Source organism: Cornus florida, unplaced genomic scaffold, assembly GCF_030987335.1.
Source record: "Cornus florida cultivar Cherokee Brave unplaced genomic scaffold, ASM3098733v1 CherokeeBrave_3.0.0_Hap2_Chr11, whole genome shotgun sequence".
Lineage (NCBI taxonomy): Eukaryota > Viridiplantae > Streptophyta > Magnoliopsida > Cornales > Cornaceae > Cornus > Cornus florida.
Genome location: NW_026775581.1, coordinates 75,148,188 through 75,171,067, shown reverse-complemented (window position 1 = coordinate 75,171,067; position 22,880 = coordinate 75,148,188). Strand labels below are relative to the sequence as shown.

At 33.6% G+C, this 22,880-nt stretch overlaps 2 protein-coding genes across 2 annotated transcripts; one reads left to right on the top strand and one right to left on the bottom strand.

Annotated features, from left to right (window-relative positions):
- Positions 1–8,706: 8,706 nt before the first annotated feature.
- On the bottom strand, positions 8,707–9,323 carry LOC132281310 (monogalactosyldiacylglycerol synthase 1, chloroplastic-like). Its single transcript, XM_059783025.1, has 2 exons — positions 8,991–9,323; positions 8,707–8,883 (listed from the first exon to the last, which is right to left on the bottom strand). The coding sequence occupies exons 1-2, from the start codon at positions 9,072–9,074 to the stop codon at positions 8,707–8,709; spliced, it is 261 nt and encodes an 86-aa protein (XP_059639008.1). The 5' UTR covers positions 9,075–9,323.
- Positions 9,324–14,851: 5,528 nt separating this feature from the next.
- LOC132281309 (uncharacterized) lies at positions 14,852–16,129 on the top strand. Its single transcript, XM_059783024.1, has 3 exons — positions 14,852–15,031; positions 15,270–15,660; positions 15,762–16,129. The coding sequence occupies exons 1-3, from the start codon at positions 14,852–14,854 to the stop codon at positions 16,127–16,129; spliced, it is 939 nt and encodes a 312-aa protein (XP_059639007.1).
- The last annotated feature ends 6,751 nt before the right edge of the window (positions 16,130–22,880 follow it).

Genomic DNA, 22,880 nt, shown 5'->3' with positions numbered 1-22,880 from the left:
ACACAAGTATATAATAAATATTGAAATGCACTTAAGACAAGTATACAAGACATAAGTATACTAGGTTATCTAAAAAGTAAATCATCAATATACAAGTGTACATACCAAGTACGCTAAGCAATATTGAAATAAAATACAATATATATATTCAAGTATACATTTCTAAGTATACTAAGCAATGTTGACATATATGGCATACAAGTATACAAATCCAAGTATACAAAGCATTTTTGATTTACAAGGCGTACAAGTATACAAATACAAGTATACTAAGCAAGAAATGAAGTACCATGCGTCCAAGCACAAGTTAAAAGTAATCTACAATTACAACTAGGAATTGAATGCCAAATCAACCAATAGTGGAAAGACAAAAGACATATGGTCTCAATGACCAAACAAGTGATCTCGAGTTACTAGCCCGCAAAGAACTACCTAGTGCAAACTATATGTTGTAGAGGGAACTCTCATCCCCCGTACTAGAGACATACTCTAGCCTTAACATATTACAATGTCCATACAAGTTTTCCAAAAATCATCAAGTTGTGCAACAAGTATATCACATATACACAATGCACATTGTCAATTACCATGCACAACCAAGTCATGGAATACACACAAGATATAGTCTAGGCCTTCAAGCTGCAATGGCATATTAAATGTCATATAAGTATAATGTGTATACAACAAGTTAAATCATAACTTCTACTCATGGAATATCATCTTGTAATCATACACCAAGTTGCAAATTATAAATTACGCAAGAATATAACATGAATACTTAATTACCTCAATGAAAGCAGACAAATGGAATTTAATTAAATTAAATAATTAAATTCTCAAGATTACAAAGCAACTCCAAGAATTTTAAATATAATATATGTTAAAGGTCTTAGCAAGGCCTAATTTAATTTCAAGTTACAAACCAATTCTACCTTAGTTACAACAAGGTAAATTATGATCAATGCCAAGAAAATAATTAAATAAATTTCTCAAAACTCATTCAAATATTCTTAATTTAATATATGTTGAAGAACATGTCGAGACATTATTTAAAATCAAGTTACAAGTTAATTCTACACTAGGTACAACAAGGTGAATTAAATTTCATACAAGAAAATAATTAAATAAAGTTTTTAAACTCATTCAAATATTCTCAATTTAGTAGATGTTAAAGAACATACCATACTCATTACATATATCAAGTCAAATGTCAATTTAAATGAATGTAACACTTGAATAGAAATTTTTTAAACTAACTAATTAATTTCTCTAGAATTTAAATCAATTTCAAATGACTCTAAATAATTATATGCCAATGGTACTATCATGGTGATCACATATATCAGCTCAAAAACTTAATTAAGTAAGTGGAACAATTAAAAAGAAATTAATTAATTTTAAATAATTAAATCTCTAGATTCTAAAATAACTCCAAATGATTTATACTAATACAAATTATAGATCAAGTCATGACCTTCAAAAATATTATGTCCTAACTTAATTTCATGTAAGGTACTACAACTTATTAATTTAAAAATTAAGTATAAGATATGTAAACAATTTATTGTAAGCTACAAAAATAATTAAAACACTTAGATTAAAAACCTAAATCACCCCCTACCTCATAAGAGGATTGTTCCTCTTGAATCCAAAGCAAACAAAGGAATTTTTGAATTTCTTTCAAGGGTTATATAAAGGAAGGTGAGGCAAGTGTTTTGTGTTCCAAGCTTTTAGGTCTAAGGTGAGTGGAAGGAGATCAAAACCAAGGTTTTAAGCCTATGTTAATGGTTTCCTTCAATGGTGGCTAGGGTTCTAAGTGAGGAAGAAGAAGTTTAATGTATAAAATGAAATAATTAAAACACTTTAGTGTATTCGTCCACTCACTTGGTCAATGAAAGTCAAACACACCTAGGCTTGCACCATCCCCTCACACACACAAAAGCTAGACTTTAATTAGAAGCCTACACTTGTCATTAATCCAATGGTTCATTCTAGGCTTAATCTAAAGCCTACATTTGTCAACAAATCCAAACCAACTAGTGCACCAATGCTAGGCCAATAAGTGAGTGAATCTCTATCCACCACATGTCATCATCCAAGGCTTCCAACTGTGAACCAATGAGATGCTTACAAGTGGCCCAATGAGAGTGCGACACTTGTTACACTTTCCAGTAATTGCAAAAAGGTCATTTTTGAAAATATCTTCCAAAATAAATTACAAAAAGATTCCTAAGAAATAAAATAATTTCTTTCTATAATTACAAAAAAAAACCCAAAAAAATAAATAATGTTTCTGAAGAAACTATGCATCCATGCCCTTTTATGTAAAAGTAAACAACTAGCATACTTTTCTAGAAAAGTAAAAATACACAAAGCATGTAATTTAAATATCATAGATGCATGCAAAATCGGAACCAAATCCGAGCATAAAAAGTGAGGTTACGCAGAGAAAATCATTCTCGGGAAAAAGACGAAAAGTGAATAGTGTCAAAAAAATGAAAATCTGGAAATGACTCGGTCCTTAAAGGAAGTTGTCAATCCAAAAGAAAAAGTCTTAGAAACCATTTCCAAGCACTTAAGATGACATTAAGTGATGAGTAACCGAACTCAGAAAATAAAATTCAGCGGAAAAAATTTATCCGTAAAATTTCAGAAAAAAGAAAGGAAGGAAAATGACCGGGTCATTACACTTCCTAATCCCCCAACTAAATGCCATCTTATGATTGTTCATTCATGCTAAAGTTGTAGGAGGAGTGTCAGCCAATAAATACTGAAAATTTGAGTAATCTCATTTTTTAAACCCAATAAATCATGGAAAGTATTTAATACTATTAGTAATATATTAGTGCCATTAGTCCTTTTCGTTACAAAAGAGTAAAATTTATTTACACTCATAATTAAATCTAATCATACCCCTAAAGATTAATACATGATCAAAAGTTATATATAAGTCAAACCCGTGACTTCAAACAATGGTAAAAAGAAACTATCAAATAGGAGTTGCGACTACGGATCCACTTGCGACTGTGTTTAGCAGTCTTTAATTAGAAATGGCAACATTTAGATGGTCTGGTGAATGTTTGACTTAGGACCATTGGTCTCTGTCAATTACTATTGGATACATAAATAAAAAATAAATAAATAAACTGAATAAAAACTTACATATTTTTTACGTAATTATTTACATGTCCAATGATATTGTATTAACTTATTTGGTTACTGAACTATCCTGATGAGAAATTTTTAGATGATTTGGACCAATCCTCGTAAAATAAAAATTTACCCATTATGACATAAGGGTGCGAATCGTCTCCATGCACCTCTCACTGGAGGGTGTCCATGGCAGATCCAATGGCTAGGATGAAGCCAAGTCAGCTTAGCTTGCCCAGTCATTGCCTTGTCACTGATGATGAAGCGCCAACTCAACATTGACTTTTCAAACTTACTTTCTTTTACCATGTATGAATACTGCAGACAAAATTCATACTTACCATATACGCATACGATATACAAAAGTTATACATAGGACCCAAATCAATATTTACTTACCAAATAACATTTTTACTTTTTCTCTTTTCAAAATTAAAGACCAAAAATGAGATCTCAAACCTCTCACACGCAGAGGTCCAACCATGGCGGATGTAGAGATTAAGTTCATCGTGGATTCAAAGGAGCACAATCTCCTCTCTTACGATGCGATGGTATGTGAGTTTCGCGGCACTAAGGCCAAGACCGGCCAATATCGATCTCAACCTTCCTGATCTCAACCTTCCTCTTCTCCTGGAATTCACTTGATCTTGCCGGAAACATCGTCGGTGCCCAAAACTTTGATCTTGCGTCATCTATTTCTAATTTTGCGACTCCATTCATCTTCTTTTTTTCTTTTTCAAATAAAAAAAATTATTAAATAGATAATATATATAATTAGGGAGAAAATCTAGTGAGAGAAAACTATATTTTTAATCATATATATTACGTTTTTAATGGTATATTATCTATTTTAATGGTAATAAATATATTATCTGTTTTTAATGGTTTCCAATTACATTTTTAATGGTATATTATCTGTTTTTAATGATAATAAATATATATATCATCTATTTTTAATGGTTTCCAATTACGTTATATTTCTGTTTTTTTTTTTTTGTTCTCTTGTATCTATAAATATACTGATAGATATAGTCATATATTATTTTTATATGACTTGTATCAATAAAAACATGAATTAAATTCAATATCAAACAAATATGTTTTAGAATGACATAACAATGTAAAACATGTTAAATTTATGGATTAATTTCTTTCTTCCCAATCTTTGCACCTACACAAATAAACATATTTTACGATAACATCATAAATTAAACGTAATACGTTTTAAACCTAAATTATATGTAACATTTTAACTTACTTATAACATGTATCATACATTATTTTTATGTAACTTGAATCAATAAAAACATGAATTAAATTGAAGTTCAAACCAATATGTTTTAGAATGACATAACAACGTAAAACATGTTAAATTTATGAATTAATTTTTTTCTTCCAAATTTTTGCACCTACACAAACAAACATATTTTATGAATAATATCATTAATTTAACATAATATGTTTCAAATCTAAATTATATGTAACATCTTAACTTACTTGTAACATGTATCATATATTATTTTTATGTGACTTGTATCAATAAAAAATCAAAGTAAATTCAACGTCAAACAAATATGTTTTAGAATGACATAACAACGTAAAACATATTAAGTTTATGGATTAAATTTCTTTCTTCCAAATATTTGCACTACACAAATAAACATATTTTTACCAATAATATCATGAATTAAACGTAATATGTTTCAAACCTAAATTATATTTAAAATCTTAACTTACTTGTAACATGTATCATATATTATATTTATGTGAATTGTATTAGTAAAAATATGAATTAAATTCAACATCAAACAAATATGTTTTTGAATGACATAACAACGTAAAACATGTTACGTTTATGGATTAATTTATTTCTTCCAAATCTTTGCAACTACGCAAATAAATATATTTTACGAATAACGTCATTAATTTAACGTAATATGTTTCAAATTTAAAATATATGTAGCTTCTTAACTTACTTGTAACATGTATCACATATTATTTTTATGTAACTTGTATCAATAAAAATTTAAATTAAATTCAATATCAAACAAATATGTTTTAGAATGACATAACAACGTAAAATATGTTAAATTTATGAATTATATGTCATTCTAAAACATATTTGTTTGATGTTGAATTTAATTCATATTTTTACTGATACAAGTCACATAAAAATAATATATGATACATGTTTTAAGTAAGTTAAGATGTTACATATAATTTAGGTTTGAAACATATTACGTTTAATTACTGATGTTATTTATAAAATATGTTTATTTGTGGTTGGTGCAAATATTTGAAAGAAAGAAATTAATCCACACACTCATGAAGAACACTCGAATTCTATTATTCAACCCAGAAAGAAATATTACTCCGTATATTGAAACTATTTAAAAAATTTATTTATAATTTGCTTTCAATTTATTTCATGTACGTTTTTATTGATTCAAGTCACATAAAAATAATATATGATGCATGTTATAAGTAAGTTAAAATGTTACATATAATTTAGGTTTGAAACATATTACGTTTAATTTCTGATGTTAGTCATAAAATATATTTATTTGTATAGGTGCAAAGATTGGGAAGAAATAAATTAATCTATAAATTTAACATGTTTTACATTGTTATGTTATTCTAAAATATATTTGTTTGATATTGAATTTAATTCATATTTTTATTGATGTAAGTCACATTAAAATAATATATGATACATGTTATAAGTAAGTTAAGATGTTACATATAATTTAGGTTTGAAACATATTACGTTTAATTGCTGATGTTATTTGTAAAATATGTTTATTTATGTAGGTGCAAATATTTGGAAGAAAGAAATCAATCCACACACTCATGAAGAACACTCGAATTCTATTATTCAACTCAAAAAGAAAAAATTAATTCGTATATTGAAACTATTTAAAAATTTGTTTATAATTTGCTTTCAATTTATTTAATGTTTTTATTGATTCAAGGCACAGAAAAATAATATATGATATATGTTACAAGTAAGTTAAAATGTTACATATAATTTAGGTTTGAAACATATTACATTTAATTTCTGATGCTATTTGTAAAATATGTCTATTTGTGTAGGTACAAAGATTGGGGAGAAAGAAATTAATCCATAAATTTAACATGTTTTACATTGTTATGTCATTCTAAAACTTCACTAAAAAACATATTATCTCTCAATTCCTAAAACCCTTAAAATGATAATACAATACGAGGACAATACATGAGGAATGTGTAAAATAAATTAGATAGATATGAAAGCTAATATAATTGATTAATCAATCTATTTTGGGTAAAAAATAATACTGTAATATATATAGTAAAAGAGAAGGGATTTCCATTCAAATACACCAAATTCATTACTTAATTTGGTTTAACAAATATACCCACAAAAAATACGAGACACACAACTACAGATCACGATCACCATGACCAATTTAGAAAAGAAAAATATAACAAGGTATATATAGTAATAAATAAGAAAAATAACAAAATTACAAATATTTTTAAATCACAAATGAACACTTATAACTGGTAAATAAAATCACGGACTCTGCAAATTTAACATACCAAATTTATGAAAATGTAGATAAACAAACAAAATTACAAATATTGTATGGTGGACTTCTACGGAATGTATGGTGGCCTTCTGCTTCTTGCCGGAACGTATGGTGGACTTATATTTCGCCTCAAAATGTGTGGCGGAACTCTACTTCTCGCCAGAATCTATGGTGGTTCTCGCCAGAATGTATGGTGCTTCTACTTTAAATCAGAGCTTCTTTGAAAAGGGACAATGTTTTGCTAGTTTGACGAGGTTGTTGCCGGAATTTACGAAGCTTGGTCTTTGGCCCGGATTAGAGAGACTTCAATTTCAGAGGGAGAGAGATCTAGAGGGAAATAATGAAATATCAAGAGGATATAGAATAAAATTTTGGGGGGAAATCACTTTTATGTTTTGGAGGGAATTTGAATTTCATTTTGTATAAATTCTTGTACAAATACATATGTATGTATGTATATACACCTGCCAAAGTAAATACCCTTTTTACTAAAAGGGCCATATTACCAATTTACCCCTCCAAGGACAGCCTCCGTGAGAGGTGCCTTGGAGACAATTTTTTCCCTAATTGCTCAAGTATTCAATAAACATAAACAAATTGTGTTTTCATATCTTTGGGGTGACTGGCAATCGTAGTTCCCGGTGATTTTCTTGCATTTACAGCGCTTCCCTTGAGCGTTTTCTGGTCTAAGCTAGTGCCTTCTCCATCTAATATCATCGGCAATGCTTTCCCGGTGAATCACTGGTGGGTACTGTTCAGTACTCTGCTTACTTCTGGTCATGTGCTGCTGAAAAAGGTGAAATTCCTTCCGATCATGAAGCGGATATGGATAATGGGAAATTAACTAACTCTGGTAAGAACTCTTCTAATGCTATTCGTGACAGTATTTACCTCCTTTGCCAAATCAATCTGGGCTTGTTAATGCTCCTCAATTGGATTGGGTAATGCTGGTTCTCAGAGTTCTTTGGTCTCTGAAAAACCAGTGACAAAGCACCAATTAAAGTTCTTTCAACCTAGTAAAGATACCTTGGCGGGATATTTCATAGGTCGCCAATTACCTCCTTTCCCTTGTTTCTGATATTGCAAAAAAGCTTTGGAACAATAATGGTCTTTTGAATGTTTTGTCCAATAATCCTGGATTCTTTTTCTTTCAGTTCTCATCTGAAATCTCTTTGATCCATGTTTTGGAGGGTGGCCCTTGGCATTTTGTTGGTTGTTACCTAATCTTGCAGAAAAATATGGCGCCCCAAATTGCAGTTAACCAGAGGAGCTACATTGAAGGTCCTTATTTGGGCCAAGTTTTACAATATTCCTTTGAAATATTGGACCCCCAAGGCTTGAGCTATATTGCAAGTGCGTGATTATGATGTCCCATATCACCTTGGGGTGGAGGAGAAGTTGTTGAGCCTTATATGTGTGGACACCATGTGTAGACACGTTTTAAAAATCGTGAGCACAGAGAGTGAGCGAACCGAACAATATCTAGACAGGACGAGGCGAGTCGTGACAGAGTTGATAAATAAATGATACATAAGACTTAGTATCTTCCATCCATGCACCCAAAATTTAATCACCAAGGCATACACATTTCTAGCAAATATGACATCGAAAACAAGGAGGATTAAGCCATATATCCTCCCAGGCTCCCCCATCAAGATGGAACGAGCAAAATATCAGAAAATAGCAGAGATTAGAAACCAATCTAAACACCTGAGTAATCTTTCAATTCCTCAATCAATTCAAATCAAAGTTTTCATTCAGGAATGCAGAGATGTGGAGGGAGTTCTCTCATATTGATTGTGAATTTGTGATCAGATAATTTCCATAAAGAACCTAATAAGCTGATAAAATTGTTGCAATGCAATAGTACACAAAGCTTTATTGCAGATTTTATGAACAGATATTTGACTATTTGATATTTGCCCAAAATCAATGAAATGTGAACATTAAACCAGTGATGTAACCAAAGATAAAGAGAATTGTCTCACCGAGCAATAAATGTCGATGTTGCGGCAAAATTGGATTGATGCACCAGACGCGGAGCAGAAGCATAATATGTCATTTTCCACAAAGGCCCATGTTTCACCAAGAAGTTATAACTTCTTCGCAATTGATTAAACGGCCAAGGAGTGTGGTCTGTCCACAAATCAGTAACAAACACCTGCAACACACACACTTTAAAAGCACAGAACAAAAATCAATATTTATATACACACACCCACTTATTCTATTTTCAAAATTAATTGCAACTAATCCATTAAAATTAACCTGATACTCATCACCAAATTCTTCGTTAAATGCGGCTTTAATGGCTTCTGCAGAAGCCTGGTGACCACCACCAGTGTCACACATCAAAATAAGCACCTTTTTCGGACTCTTGGACCCCACTCCATTCAATGGCAATTGTTTTGCTCTTTTTTTTTTTTTTTTTTTTTAGGGTATGCTAGAGTCTTTAGACCTAAGGGGTTAGATAACCAAAATATCCTTGGTACTAACCGAATTCGTAATCGGCCCTTCTGTGAATCAGGAAACTGCTTGAAGGCAAGGATAACCCCTTCTGTGAGGACTTGCATTTTTATTATATTCAGGATATGTTGGCATTTGTGCATTATTTATTTTATTGTCAGGATTATGATTAATTGCAAATGTAGTTATTTTATTTAAATGTCATTTAATTATTTTATCAGGGGCATTATTGGCTTTTACTATGTAAATGATATTTATTAATTTTGTGAGGGGTATTGTGGGCCTTTTGCTATGCAAAGGACATAGTTGGTATTTAGAAATTATTGGAGGGTATTATATACTTTTAATTATACAAAATAGCATAATTGGCATTTGGTTAGTTGTGAAAGGATATTGTGGACCTTTTCATGCAAATGGCATGAATGGGATTTTGTGTTTGTGTAGGGGTGTTTTAATCTTTGTGCAAAGTCTTACTTTTGACCTTTACGTGGGCTTGACAACTAGATAGGTGATGAAGCCTCACTTTTGCATATTATCACATATCAATTGTATAAAGGAATGATATAAAGAAAGTTGGCAGAAACCATTTCGTCCTCTTTTCCTTCACTATAGTCATCATCTTCATGTTCCAAATTGAGGTTGTTGTAGTGACATTTTGGTGGTGTTGTAAGGAGAAGGGGTTTTTGTTTTACTACAAACAAGTATTTCATCTTCACCTTCTAGTTGTTGATTTTAATCCTCTTTGGGGTGGTTTTAGAATTGTTCTAGCAAGGGATTTCATCTATTTTGACGTAGGATTGTCTAACCTTCAATTCCTTTACCTTTAGTGAATTAATTCCTTTTATTTTAAGTTGCAAAGTGTATAAAAACTGAACAGAAATTCTGTGCAAATTCTGAAATTGTTTGGCTGAAATTACATGCTATTGTTTTGCCCAAATTCATGTAAATTCAAAATTTATCTTTTAGAGATGAATTGATATTATGATAATATGGTTAACGGTAAAGTGCAATAAACCCTTCTATACTATTAAGTAATTGCACAAAACCCCCATAATTAAGCATTGCCCCCTGAACTATTAAAAAGTTGCATTTAAGGACAAAATTAAAAGTCGCCGTCCCTAGAGTTAACCGAAAATAGAAGATTACCATTTTACCCTATGGGCAAACGATGTTGTTTTATTGTTTTATCAAAATCCAATCTCAATATCCAGTAGGAATCTGCCAGCACATCACCATATATATCATAAACACTACTTCATGTTAGCAACCAAACACCTCCTTACGCTCTTTCTCTCTCTACTCTCTCCCTCTGTACGATATCCTTGTCCGGCAACAAATGAATCACCGACCAGTAGCAGCCTCCGTCAATTGAACCAGCCAACGACCATCACCGGCGATAACCGCCACCAACTCCGGATATTTTGATTGGAATCTAATTTGGCAGAGTGAAGCTCTGGATTTTACCAAACGTCATTAATCGACCTACAACTCTCTTTATCTTGTCTCTCCCCACAATAATCCTAAATCTGGAATTCCACACCACTGACTCCAATCTTCAACACCTGAGTAATTAACTTCTCCTTGTAAAACTATTCGACGAGCAACGACCATGTCACAAACAAATCGCCGGCTGCGACACTAGTTGGAGAACTTGAATTTGGAGAATAATAAAGTGGTGATCCGTGGTCTAGCTTCTTAAAAGGCCTCTATTCAACTATATATATATATATATATTTGCGATGGTGACAGTCGGCCATGAAAAGTGCCTTCTGTTGAATGGTGGTGAGGGGAGGCGATATTGCGCCGGCGTTAGTGCCGGTGGAGACTGACGGAAGAGAGAAATTTTGAAGGCATGTTAAAGAAAGAAGCAAATAGGCAATTTTGAAAAATCAGGAAAAAAGATTATTGATATTGCTAGCATAGGTGTATTTGAATTTTATGAAGGGATCCATGAGATAGGTCTCAGGTCTGTGTAATTATATATATATACACACACACATATATGACTTGTATACTTATTTCCTCTTTGTATCATAGTTTTAAGAGGGACGTTACTGATTGTTGAATAGTTGGAGAGTGTTTACAGAGAATGAGAACTCCATGAGAGAGGTGACGTTAGGGAAGGAAGCTATTGGGGAGGTATGGTTAACTGTAGACTAAAAAAGGGTTCAATTTGGAGATTTATTAAATAAGGGTAAAATTGCCACATTCGAATTGCAGCATAGGCCACGTGCGCATTTCACTGACAAAACTTGCTGGAACAGTGTTGCCTGGTGTTTATTACAAAAATTGAAATAGTTTAAAGGGTTTATTGTCAAAATAGAAGTTCAGGGGGGTTTTTAGGGAGAGAGAGTAAAGTTTAGGGTTTTTTTTTGCACTTTACCCTATAGTTAATTATCTTTCATTGAGAATTGGTTTCACACAATTTGGTTGAAAAATGAATTTATTATGAATTTCTAAAGTTAGAGTCATCTTGTTGGAAATTCTAGGTTGGACGTAGAATTTGTCTGAGTTTTCTTATCAAAACTGCTTTAAATGGTAAGGTATTTTGGTAAAACAAAATTTTATTTTGAAAATATGGTCTTTAAACTGTCAATGGTCTTTGGATTCGTTCAATTTGGATGAGAATTGGATTTTTCATGATTTTTCAAAGTTGGAAGCTACAAGCTGGAAATCTGTTTTCTGGACAGAATTTGTTTCAAAGTTGTGGGTCAAAACTGTTCCAATTGGGAAAGGATTTTGTTAAACTAAATTGATACTTTCAAATTATAGTGTTTAATCTTTCATTGGGCTTTAGAATCACCAAATTTGATATAGAATTGAAATTGTTATGAATTTTTAAAGATGAAGGTAAACAACTACGAATGAATCTGTTTTGTTGTATAGAAACTTTGGGGCATGACACAAATGTGCATTCATCTTGCATGGTCATGGGGTTGAGGTTAGAATGGAAAGGGAAGTGAAAACATCTCATTAGATGGTTTGGAGAATCGGATAACAGGGAGGTGCCTTTTACCTATGAGGTTAGGATGTGGAAATGAATAAATAATTTTAAAACTGGACAAAGGAGTTGCCTTATGTTTATGTAGCTGGATAACAAGGAGTGGCTTTGCATCCGTGCAGTTAATGGAAATTTAGAGAAGACGTAGGAGTTGCTTACATGAAGTTGTGTCACTAGGCCCCAAATGATCACAAGGAGTTGCCTTGTATCAGGGATAGATGATTAAATCTCTTTTCGTGGTACTGGGGAGCAGCCCTAGGCGGATTACATTAACTTTTTTTTTTTTATGGAATGAGGTTTTGGGAAATGAGAAGTGTCAGTGGCATTAGCACTAGCATTGGCATTGCATGGCACTTCATATTATTATCTCACATGACATCATGTCTTTCTCGAGCCTACATGATCCCTTTATTTTTTATCTATTCTTTGTATAGATTCACAGAGGTATTAAGAAGCGCGTTTTAGGCAATTCTCATTGAGCTGTGGTTGCTCATTCCTATTTTATATATATCTTTTTAGGTCATGGCATGGATGGTGTGGAGGGTGTTCCTCCTCAGTTGTAGACAGAGTCGAGGCTGGTGTTGTGGTGTTTTCATTCTGTATAATGGACAATGTATTGTAATATTTCTTAAAAATATCCCAGGCATGTATTAAATGTTGTTCAAACTAAGAAACTTTAAAATTGAAATGGGAGCATCTTATCTATTTAATTTTCTGTTATGGTTTTATAATGAGAATAGATAGGTGAATGTGATTGAGACAGGTTATAGGAATATTTATGATCACGAGATTGTGATCATTGTGTGTTGAGTTCACAATCTGGACTACAGTCTTGGGGCGTGACAAAAGTGGTATCAGAGTATGGTTTCTATAACATAGGGACGACGGGTAGAGGTCTGTCTATAGCTGTGAGTGTAGTAGGTCACATTGTCTTACATGATTATGTGTTTAATTATTTTTCTTTACAAACATGTTTACGTGTATACGTGATTACATGTTTATTTGATTATGACAAAACATGTTATGTGTTTAAAGATTTTTATCCATGTGAGTCAGTTTGGGACTGTAGATACGTTAGTTAGTGGTTCATGGGGTTTGAGTAGCGTGGTGATCTCTAGTGTGGTCAGATGTCCTCGTTAGACTTGGTTGGGTTTGTATCGTAAAGTGTTACCAATGCAGTATAGTTTAGTGGTGCACTGATTAGTGTTTAGCACAGGTTTGTGTTTTTCTTACGAGATAGTGGAATGTTCAGTTGTGATTAATGGCAAGGAGTCCAGAATTGGATCCTGATGTTTGGGGAAGTTATCAATTGCAATTGGTGCTAGATGTAAGTCTCAGTGACTTGTGATTTGATTTAAGTGGGTCAGTAATACTGTTATTGTTATTTGGGCATGGGATAACCAAATGGACCAGCCGAACATTTTGAACCAAACCCAGCTCAAATATACGATGTCAGGACACTGACAGAAATGGGGAATTGGTTGTAACTTGAGCGATACTTGTTGTTCAGGAGGCTTTATAGTTACCTCGAAAGTAGACTCTTGTGTTTGATCTTATCATTCTGGAGCAGGGTTTGACGTCATTCTCGGAATAGATTGGTTATCATCATTTAATGCCACGATTTATTGCTTTAGTGGTAGAGTTTTAGTGTGTACGCCAAAGGGCGATTGTTTTGTGTGTATGGAAGATTGGGGTAATTCCTTGGTTTCAGCTTGTTATGATGTTCGTGGTCAAAACTGTTGTGATTTCTTCTTAACCCGCAATCTAGCTGAAAAAGATGGTGATGTGGGGACAGTTTATCAGTCAGTTGTTTGTGACTTCTTGGATGTGTTTTAGGATAACTTACGGGATTTACCTTCCAGAAGAGAGGTTGAGTTTGTGATTAACTTGATGCCTAGTACTGCGCTGATTTTTATGGCTCCGTATCATATGGCACCAGCAGAGCTGGAAGAATTAAAGAAGCAATTGGATGATTTGAGCCTGAAGGGTTTTATTCGGCCTAGTGTTTCACCATGGGGAGCGTCTATGTTGTTTGTAAAGAAAAAAGATGGTTCTATGAGGTTGTGCATAGATTATTGGAAATTGAATCATATAACCATCAAGAACAAGTATCCTTTACTGCGGATTGGCGATCTATTTGATCAGTTGAGGGAAGCTATTTGCTTTTTCAAGATTGATCTGAGGTCTGGTTATTACCAGTTACGAGTTCGAGATGAGGATATTCTGAAGACAGCTTTTCGTATGCAATATGGTTATTAGGAGTTCATTGTGATGCCTTTTGGGTTGGCTAATGCACCAGCGGCAATCATGGATATAATGCACCGTGTCTTTCACAGGTATCAGGACAAGTTTGTGGATGACATTCTTGTATATTCATGATCTCGGGAGGATCACGAGATCCATCTGAGGATAGTGTTACAGATGCTGAGGGAACACCATTTGTATGTCAAGTATTCAAAGTGTGAATTTTGGCTACAAGAGGTGAAATTTGTAGGACATGTTATTTCAGGCAGTGGTGTATTAATTGATCTTTTGAAGATAGGATCAGTTATGGATTGGGAATATCCCAAGAATGTGTTTGAGATTCGGAGTTTTCTTGGCTTAGCAGGTTATTACCGCTGGTTTGTGAGAGTTTTCTCGCTTAGTCGCTTCTATTACTCGAATGACTCGAAAGGGGATCAGATTTGATTGGACTGAAGCTTGTGAGTCATCTTTTCAGGAGTTGAAGACTAGATTGACTACAACTCCAGTATTGGTGATACCTGAGCGTGGCTTAGGTTATGTTGTCTTTTGTGATGCTTCTCGGGATAGTTTGGGTTGTGTGTTGATGCAGGGTGACAAGGTAGTGGCTTATGGATCTAGACAATTGAAGATTCACTAGGTTTAACTATCCCACTTATGGCTTAGAGTTGGCAGCAATTGTTTTTGCATTAAAAAGCTGGAGGCATTATTTGTATGGTGAAAGATTTGAGGTGTTCTCGGATCATAAGAGTCTTATATACCTTTTCTCTTAGAAGGACTTGAACAACAGATAGAGGCAATGGGTTAAGTATTTGGAGGACTATGATTTTGATTTGTAGTATCATCTGGGTAAGGCAAATGTAGTAGCAGATGCCTTAAGCCAGAAATATCATGGAGTTTTGGATGGGTTAACCATTCAGAAATGGAAGATGTTAGAGGATATAGCAGAGATGGGATTGCAATGTTATGATGATAGTATTGGTTGTGAGTCAGCTTTTCTGTTTAGTCTTGTGGTTCAACCTACTCTTATTACACGGATAATTGAGCCACAGAGACAGGATTCAGATTTAGCTACCATTCATCAGTTGATTTTAGGTGGGGACACAGTAAAGGACTGGACCTTACACACAAATGGTGGTTTACGGTTCAAAGGTTTGCTTGTGGTTCCTATGATTTATCGGGAGGACGTGCTACGGGAGTTTCACACTTCTCGCTTTACTGTTCATCTAGGTTGTATCAAACTGTATCATAATTTGAGATGCCAGTATTGGTGGAACGGAATGAAGATAAATGTAGCTCAGTTTGTTGTTAGATGTCTTACCTATCAGCAGGTAAAGGCAGAACATCAGAGACCAGTAAGTTTATTGCAGCCATTAAATGTAGCACAGTGGAAATAGGAGTGTATTGCTATGGATTTTGTGACAGGCTTCTAAGGTCACAGAGGGGTAATGAGTCTGTTTGGTTCATTATTGATAGATTGACTAAGACAGCTCACTTTTTGCTTGTTAAGGTGACATATTCTGCTGAGGTACTTGGCAGATTGTATGTTAGAGAGATAGTGAGGTTGCATGGCGTTTCGGTGGCCATTGTTTTGGACAGGGATGCCAAGTTCACATCGAAGTTATGGCAAGGGCTTCATACAACGTTTGGTTCACCGTTGCATTTTAGTTTAGCATTCCATCCGCAGATGAACGGCTAATCGGAGCGTACTATCCAGATCTTGGAAGATATGTTTCGGGCCTATGTACTTGATTTTGGTGGTAGTTGCGAAGACCATTTACCTCTTGTTGAGTTTGCCTACAATAATAGCTATCAGTCGAGCATTAAGATGGCTTCTTTTAAGGTATTGTATGGTAAGCCTTGTCGTTTTCCTGTTTATTGGACTGAGGTGGGTGAGACAGCCGTTTTAGGGCCAGACATTGTTTTGAAAACTACAGAAAATGTTAAGTTGATTCAGCAATGGTTGTTGACTACTCAGAACTGACAGAAAAGTTACGCAGATAGACGGATACGGCCGTTATCCTTTGAGGTGGGAAACCACGTGTTTGTCAAGGTTTCTCCACGTTACTACGGTTTGGAAAAAGTGGCAAGTTGTCACCTCATTTCATTGGGCTGTTTGAGATTTTGGATCGAGTAGGTAAGGTTGTTTACAGATTGGCATTGCCACCACAGATGAACAGGGTCCATAATGTCTTTCATGTTTTGATACTACGGAAGTATGAGCTGGATCTATCACACGTGTTGAGTTGTGTCAATGTTGACATTGATGAGGATGTTTCTTATGAGGAGGGACCCATTCAGATTCTTGACACTCGAGACAAAGTGTTAAGGGGTAAAATGGTGACTCTCATGAAGGTTTTATGGCGACATCATGGTGTTGAGGAGACTATGTGGGAACGAGAACATGATGTTCGTTCTACGTATCAGGGTTTGTTTTCTTTCCCAGGTATGACTTGATTTCGGGGATGAAATCCTTGTATGTTGGAAAGACTATGAGAACTTGCATTTTTATCATTTTCCAGACATGTTGGTATGTATGCATTATTTATTTTATTGTTAGGATTATGATTAATTGCAAATGTGGTTATTTTATTTTATTGTCATTTAATTATTTTATAAGGGCCATTATTGATTTTTATTGTGTAAATGACATTTATTTATTTTGTGAAGGGTATTGTGGACTTTTTGCTATGCAAAGGACATAGTTGGTATTTAGAAATTGTTGGAGGGTATTATAGACTTTTATTATGCAAAATAGCATAATTGGCATTTGATTAGTTGTGAAAGGGTATTGTGGACATTTTCATGATAATAGCATGAATGGGATTTTGTGTTTGTGGAGGGGTGTTTTAGTCTTTGTGCAAAATCTTACTTTTAACCTTTACGTGCACTTGACACCTAGGTAGGTTGATGAGTGCTCAGATATGATGCATTTTAGCACCTAAGCGAGGGTATTTTAGTCCATTCATCTATCTTTATTTCACTATTTTAGTACTTATTTGTGTTTTTATCTATTTCAGGTCAATAAGGTTCAAATGGGCTAAAAATGGTCTATTACAGCCTTTATAGAGTCAAACAAAAGTTCCTAGAAGATTTCAGAAAAATTCAGAAAAAGGTCAAAAATGCTGAAAATTTGGATGGATCGAAGATTTCTTCGATCGATCGAAGAGACTGAAAATGTGCTGGCAGTGAGCTGTATTATTCCCACGCGCCCGAACTATACCTACCATATAGTTGCGGGATTAGATATTTTGAGGGCTTATTTTTTGACTTGTTCACTACTCTAAGGACCTTTTATAAAGGGGGAATTGAACCATTTTGTAATATATCTTTAGTCTTCAATTTTATTTCATTGTAATTTTATTTTTTTCTCTCTAGAAAAGTTAGAGATTAGGGTTAGAAGAAAAGAGAAGAGTAGAGGCACCAAAAACACATCTTAAGATCTACAGTACACTCTCTTTTTATAGAATTCAATAAAGAAGAAGAGGAAGAAGATGGAGCCATGTTTGGGGATTGCCCTTGAGGGTTCCAAGATCACACCCACCTTCTCCATGATTGGCTAGACTTCTCCTTGGGGCTTAGACGAGCCCCAAGTTTGTAATCTAAACCTCTATCTCTTTCATACTTTTTGGGAAATAATTTCTTGTGATTAGTTTTATAGTCTTGTGAATTTAATGAATCTTGGTTTATTTCTATGATTTAATTCTTCTTTTTAATTCTATAGTTTATTTACATGTCTATGTGTGATTAAATTGGGAATTATGTCTCACATGATTCATATGGTTTAATTCTTCCTATTGATTCTCTTAGTGATTACATATTGTCTTATGTGTGATTATTTGGGAATTGATCTCTACACTAGTTTCTCTATATTAATTGCATGTCTATGTGTGGTTAATTAAGAATCTAGTAATGGCTAGACATGGTTTTTATTAGATGGGTTTGTCAATTAATTTGATAGATTATACTTATGTTTGATGGGTTGTTCTACAATTTAATTCATGTTTATAGGTAGGTAGACAATCTTTATTTGATTTGATATTCCATGGCTTATTATTACAAATTCCATGATTCTCTAGATTGATGTGTGCTACAATTGTGACTAGTTTGATGAGTCATGCTTAGAATTGATGGGTTGTTCTACATTTAGTTTAATTGTTGGTTAGGTAGACAAATCATTATTGAATTTGATGGTCGATGCTTAATATTGCAATTGTAGTCGCATTTTATTCACAAGAAGGTTTTCCCCAAATTAGTTGAAAGTGTGTGGTTTGGTGAATAAGTTTGGTGGCAATTCCAATACACCCCAAGACCTCACTCTCATCTCTTAAATCCCTAACCAACTTAGTTTATTTTAATTGCATTTTAATTTCCTTGCATCTTAGTTTAATCAACATATCTCTCTCTTTGCAATCATTTGGTACATTAGAGTCGAAATTAAATTCCAACACGTATAATCTCTGTGGACGATCCCTACTCGCTATACTTCATTAGTCGCTATAGTGGTTTTATAAATGTAAATTTGAATTTTAAAGGCTTCCTAAACCACAATCATATTTTGACCTTGCGAAGCGACCTCTCGCATTACAAAGTTCGTTTTCTAAACACATAGAAAGGGGCTCGTCAAATTTTGGCACCGTTGTCAGGGATTAACGGTTTTGTTGGAATTAAACTAGACAATAGTGTTCATTGGATTGTTTCTATTTTTATTTTATTTTCCATTGTATATTCATTTCTCACTTTTGATATTATATGTTCAATTAGGGACTTGACTACAAGAAAGACAAACTTTGGAACTTGAAGCAATCATTAGAGTTTAAAGCTAACATTAAAATTTGAAGTTGCTTAAGGACCTTTGTGAGCAATTGTTGGAACTCTTGTATTTTAATTGTGCATTTCTTGGCATGCTTGTGATAGCCCTTATTGAGGCTCATTATATTGCTTAAATTTTTGTCCAAGCATTGGCCCGTGTGGAGGCCAAAAAGTTTTCTTGCATTTAGATTTTTAATGTGAATGGAGCCATTATTTGATCCAAGTTTGGGGGGGAATTTCTTTCCTTCACCTTATGCTCCATCATATTTTAATCCTTATGAGATTGTGTCCAATTCATTTCATGCATCATCTTATTATGGGCTTGATCACCCTTTTAACCCTCCTTATGACTATTACCCTCCCCCACCATGTTATGAAGAACCACCTCCATCACCTTATTCACCCGAGTTTCAAGAAAAAGTGTTAGCTCTACTTGATAGGCTTAATTCACAAACTCAACTTATCCTTTCACATTCTCAAATTTTAGCCAAGCTTGAAGCTCAAGTTGAGCAAATTGCAAGTACTCTTTCTCATCAATAGAAGGAGGAAGAGGCAAATGAAAAAATGGCAAGAACTTTAATTTATATAGATGAGGATGATGAGAGTGAAGAGGAAGAAGTAGTAAGTGAGCTAATGCCTAGCACTCTATCTTGTGTAGAGGAGGAAGCTGGCAAATGAGTTAGTGGCTTGCCCAATAGAGCACAACATGACTTATAAGGATTTTCCTTGGTTTGATCATGATTTTATCTCGGCTTTTGATACTTTAGAAAGTGAGGAGATGTTAACCACTATAGAGGTAGGAAAGAAGGAGGAGGAACTTGTTGAAAAGAACCTTCCTTCTATTATCTCCAAAGACCCTCTTGAGACATGTTTTTTAAAATCAATAAAAATTGTGGTTTTGACATTGATAGCTCTAAAAATGAAATAAACTCTTTAATAGACTCCTTAGCTAACTTGGAAGGTGAGGAGATGGTGATTTTTAAGGAAGAGAAGAGGGATGAAGAGAGGGTGTTTCCTATTAACCCAATTGAGTCTTTGAAAGACTTTGCCTTGCCAAGTGCAAGGCCGCCCATCATTGATTTTATTTTTAAGACCATGGATGAAAAGAAACAAATTGCATCTTTCATAATTTCTTTTCAAGTCATTCTTTAAGAGGATGTTTACATTGTTGTGAAAGATGATCCACGAGGGAAAATTGACAAGAGGGTTAATGAAGATGGTTCATATCCATTTTTTGATTCGTTCGACTAGTGAGTGATCCAACGTTTTGCTAGAGACGTTAAACACTAGCATTCATAGAGTTTCACAACTCTATTCCTCTTCCATTTCTTTTTATTTTTTGCTTCTTGCAGCGTCTAGATATGTTCCATTGCATTTCATTGTCAAAAATCAAGTTTTCAGACCATATTCAAGCATTTTGGGGTCTTAGAAAATTTTTGCCTTTGAAAATTTTTCGAAATTCAACAATTTGTGCCCAGGCAGTTCAACCGATTGAAGACTTTTTCGATCGATCAATGCTTATTCCGATCGATCAAAAATGGTCTCAATCGATCGAAAATAATTTCGATCGATCAGAATTGCGTCAAATTTTTGTTCCCAGGGCATCATTCTACAAGCTTTTCGATCGATCGAGCCCACTTTCGATTGATCGAGCACTGTTCAAAAAAAAAAAAAAAAAAAATCTTTTTGCATCTCTTATTTCCTAGCATTTTTATTCATTGCATGTTTATTTGTTTTATTTTTATATGTGTGTACATACTTGTTATGTCTTAAAAAAAAAAAAAAAAAAAAAAAAAAAAAGAAAAAGAAAAAGAAAGTTTTATTTTTCATTATTTTGTTCTTGCATCCTTTCTTACTTTTTATTTTTTATTTCTTGCGTTGTACATATTCTTTCATTACATTTTACCTTTTTTATTTTTCTCTTTGTATTTTGTTCATACATTTTATTCTTTGATTTTCTTGCATTTTGTATATACTTGCTTTCATTAAATGAAAAATATAAAAAAAAACAAAAATTCACCATTGTGCCCTTATATGTAGTCATGCTACTTTCATTTTTTCTATTGGGCTTGATCTCATATCTCTCTTTCATCTTATACTATATTGCCTTAGAATGTTTGATTTGTTTATTCTTATCCCATTTGATATTTGACGTGAGTTTGCTAGTATGGTTATTCAAGTAGGTTATTGATTCCAAGTTTGGGGGTGCACTCTTTCCCAATGGATCACTACCGGGTTTCATGTCTTTTCTACCACGGTATATTCTTTCCATCTTTTCCATTATTTTCATTGCACATTGAGGACAATGTGAGGTTTAAGTTTGGAGGTAAGGTAACTTTGTTGCATTTTACTCAAGTTTGAGACTTAATTGTATGATTGAAATTTAGGATCCATTTGAGCTATGATTTTGATCTTTTGAGGATCATGATACTTAGAATTTAAAAATTGCTTGATTTAAGAGTCCAATACTCCTTGTATGCTTTGTGGATGCCATTTAGGAGTAAAATTTTCGAAAGATTGATATCTTGCTTGCATTTGTGGTCCACATCATCTTGATTTTGTGATTGTTTTGAGATTCACTCTAGGATTCTACACTAGCACAGGCACACACTAGCATTCATTTGTGGGGTATATGCTTTGTTGATTATTGATTTGGTTATATCTCAATTGAGTTAGTAATGCATTAAAAGCTTTCATCTTGATAAAAGTGGATAGCAATCCCTTTTCATTGAGTAGCCGGGATTCTAGCCTCATCAAGTATTGAATTTCTCACGCTGAAAGGTGGAGGGCCCAAACTCTAGGTTAATAATTCAAAATAAAAATAAAATAAAAATAATAAAAAGTGAGGACTTCTCCCAAAAGGTGAGAAGTGAGAAATGATTCGATGGAGGTTGTCTTAATTTGTAGCCTAGTTAATTTGAGCTTGTAAGTCCTTAGGGGTGTTTAAACACCTAATACCCTAAAACTGTCTGGTTTAGGAGTCATTGACCTAACGCTCGACCTCATGGATCGCTATAAAGCGTAATAGATTAACACATTGTACCATGCTTCCATCTTTGATCTCTAAAAAAAAAATAATAATAAAAAAATAAAAAATAAATAAAAATATCGAGTGAAAAGAATAAGTGCACCTAGTTGAATAAGCTTTAATAAAAGGTCCACTCTTTGTTTTCATGATCAGGACTAGATTTGTGTGCTAGTTTGAGGGTAATGATGTGATTATTTCTTTAGTTGGCTTAGATAGCAACATATTTGATGCCAGTTCACTTAAAAAGGATTCTAGAGTTGTTTTGATTTGCATGATCATTTTTTTGATGTGTGGAGGACCATACTTGCTTACTTGATGTTGATATTTTGGGAGATTGCTTGGAAAGGGTTGAAAAATTGCATACTTGAGGTAGTTTTCTCCCAATGCTTGTTTTGTATATTGGTTTCCCTCCTTAGTGAGAAATAGCTTAATGTTTATGGGTATCATTTCTAGAAACCTTCACGAGACTTCACTCGTCCATTAGGGGTAACCTAGGGGTTTAAAAGGCTTGTTGCATATGCTAAATACAATCGTGTTCCTACGAAAGTGGTGTTATCCTTTTATTGTTTTCTAGTTCATAGTTACTTAGATGTTTATTTCTTTCTTCTCC

Coding starts and splice junctions, on each gene's coding strand:
- LOC132281310 (XM_059783025.1), bottom strand. CDS start 9,074: ATGTGTGACACTGGTGGTGGTCACCAGGCTTCTGCAGAAGCCATTAAA. Junction 8,884..8,990: donor AATTTGGTGATGAGTATCAG/GTTAATTTTAAT, acceptor TGTGTGTTGCAG/GTGTTTGTTACTGATTTGTG.
- LOC132281309 (XM_059783024.1), top strand. CDS start 14,852: ATGACTCGAAAGGGGATCAGATTTGATTGGACTGAAGCTTGTGAGTCA. Junction 15,032..15,269: donor TGTTGATGCAGGGTGACAAG/GTAGTGGCTTAT, acceptor TTTGATTTGTAG/TATCATCTGGGTAAGGCAAA. Junction 15,661..15,761: donor TCGCTTTACTGTTCATCTAG/GTTGTATCAAAC, acceptor ACCTATCAGCAG/GTAAAGGCAGAACATCAGAG.